This window comes from Triticum urartu, chromosome 7A, assembly GCF_056163025.1.
Source record: "Triticum urartu cultivar PI428250 chromosome 7A, HENAU_Tu73, whole genome shotgun sequence".
Taxonomy (NCBI): Eukaryota; Viridiplantae; Streptophyta; class Magnoliopsida; order Poales; family Poaceae; genus Triticum; species Triticum urartu.
Genome location: NC_141879.1, coordinates 722,792,977 through 722,795,313, shown reverse-complemented (window position 1 = coordinate 722,795,313; position 2,337 = coordinate 722,792,977). Strand labels below are relative to the sequence as shown.

Sequence of the window (2,337 nt, the reverse complement as noted above, 5' to 3'; positions counted from 1 at the left end):
CATGTGTCTCATACAGGTTTTGGATAAGTTTCACATAGGTTTCCTTTGTGTTTCTCATCGAGCACACGTTTCACATAGGCTTCATTCATGTTTCTCATCATTCGAGTGAAACTGAAACTACTATGAAACACCACTTGAACCTGCATCAAATCATAAACCGGAGTGAACCTCATTGAAATCCTTTTATGATCCACCATGAATGAAATCATGGCTTCAATATTTTTAATTGGTTTGGTAGAATTTCAAAAATTGAATGTTTCAAATTTTGAGAACGTATTTACTATTAGTTTTTTTGGATTTAAGAGTAAATACAAGTTATTAAAGCATTATGCTACACAAACAAGGTGGATTGATCTATTTCCAAACAAGGATTCGATAGATCTTATTGAAATGTGTAGACACCATCACAGATGGTGTGGACGGAAAACTAGTTGCAACAGCAAGGCACACACGCGATGACAAACTCAAATTAACTAACTCGCGACAATACAACACAAAACTAGAAGCTGGTAGACTGGCATCCTTTTTTCTCTTCAGCTGGAAGCCGACATTATCGATCCATGGATACATCGATGGCGGGCACACTAGCTGACTAGCGAGTCATCCCCGGGTAAGCCTGAGGCGCAGCGGTGGGAGCGCTCTTCCCCATCCTCTCAATGTTAGCGTGCCACCCTGCAGGAGCAGCCAAAAAATAGAAGCTGATCACGACACACCCAGCTCCGAAAGTGCGCCGGAATTTAAAGTCATCAACAAAACGCAAGCGGCAATGGTGACCCGGCACGGCAACGCAATGAGCAAGGCTGGCAAAGGAAGGATTGTAGTGCACTAGTACGTACCGAGGCTCATGTCGAAGCCGCGGCTCTTGAGCTCGCGGTACTCCTGGCAAAGGGCGCAGGGGTCGCAGAAGAAGTGGACGCAGCAGTCGGCGCAGGGCTTCTCCTTGAGCCCGTACTGCTCCCGCATCCTGGAGCGGTAGCAGCAGGAGCAGAGGCAGCCCAGCCCGACCCACGCCAGCAGCATGTACGCCGTCCCGCGCACACAGCAAGCTGAGCTCGGCGTTAATTTAGATCATCTGACCGTCGATGTTAATCTACACAAAATTTACCGCAAACAAAGAAGAAGAAGGAACTCACATGAGGTTCCCTTGTCGACGATGTGGGCGATCCGCCCGAAGGCGACGCACGGGCAGAAGCACGTCAGGCAGCCTGCAGCACACACGCACGCACTTATTAGTAACTGGGCCGGCGGCCGGCCGGTCATCACAAGTTCACAACGAGCTAGGGGGTTAGCTCACAGCCGCTGACATCGTCGCAGCAGCCGAAGAGGCCGGTGGACCACGAGGAGGCCATGGCCGGCGCTGTGAGCCTCCTTGCGTTGCAGGGGACGATGGACTACTATTGCTTAGAAAGAAACTTGTGTGTGTGTGTGGTGTGTGTGAGCAGCCGTGTGTGCGCGCGTATTTATCGTCCACGGAGTGGGGCGCTCTCGGCCCGTTTTCCACGCGCCATTGGGGCCTTGCGACAATGGCAGTTGTCACCAGCGAAGCGCCACTGTCCTAGGTTGTGAGTAGTACGTACCGTGCCCTCGTGTCTACCTCATTGCATGCATGTTTGCATGTGACTTGGGACTTTACTAAACTGTAGTAGTATATACTACGAAATCACACGCGTACAACTGTCTGTACGTAATGAGGCGAAGCAGGAGAGCCGACGGGATGCGGGGAGCGAGCAGTTCGACCGGCTGATATCCAATGTTGACTCTGCCACATTTTATTTTGCTGATGAATCACTACGAGATCATGAGCGTACGTACATACAGTATTACTATCGTAGATCCAGCAGGAGATCATGAACGTACATACAGTATTACTATCGTAGATCCAGCACGAGTGGTCCGAGGTACCAGGGTGGTGCAGTACGTGCGTACGACTGGTCGGTCATCAGCCGGTGCGCCGTGCCGGTGGCCCGTGCGTGGGTGCCGCGGCGGCTGGCCTGCCACAGCATGCCAAAATAGGAATGTGCGGTTCAAGGAGTAGTAGAGCAAAAATATCACAGCACACAGCTAATGCAACTAGAGGCGACAAAGGTGGCTAGGCTGGTTTCGTGACTCAGCGTCTACGATGCATGCATGGTAAGGTGATACTACAATGCACGAGATGTGAATGAATGGCAACACAATACGCTCTCTCTAAGAAGAGTATCTGGTGCGTATAGTACTGCTTGATGGACCATATGAGAAAGATTCCCTTCAGCCGCGGCCCTCTCCTGTCACCGCACTCGGTGTTGTAAGGGCATCACTAACGCGGATCACCAATCAGATCTCACCAAATGTCTACTA

The 2,337-nt window shown here is 50.7% G+C and overlaps 1 protein-coding gene across 1 annotated transcript; it reads right to left on the bottom strand.

Moving 5' to 3' along the window:
* Window positions 1–401: 401 nt before the first annotated feature.
* Window positions 402–1,388, bottom strand: LOC125527036 (cell number regulator 2-like). The gene is made up of 4 exons (XM_048691615.2): window positions 1,295–1,388; window positions 1,134–1,205; window positions 837–1,046; window positions 402–672 (listed from the first exon to the last, which is right to left on the bottom strand). The coding sequence occupies exons 1-4, from the start codon at window positions 1,347–1,349 to the stop codon at window positions 593–595; spliced, it is 417 nt and encodes a 138-aa protein (XP_048547572.2). The 5' UTR covers window positions 1,350–1,388; the 3' UTR covers window positions 402–592.
* Between the last annotated feature and the right edge of the window lie 949 nt (window positions 1,389–2,337).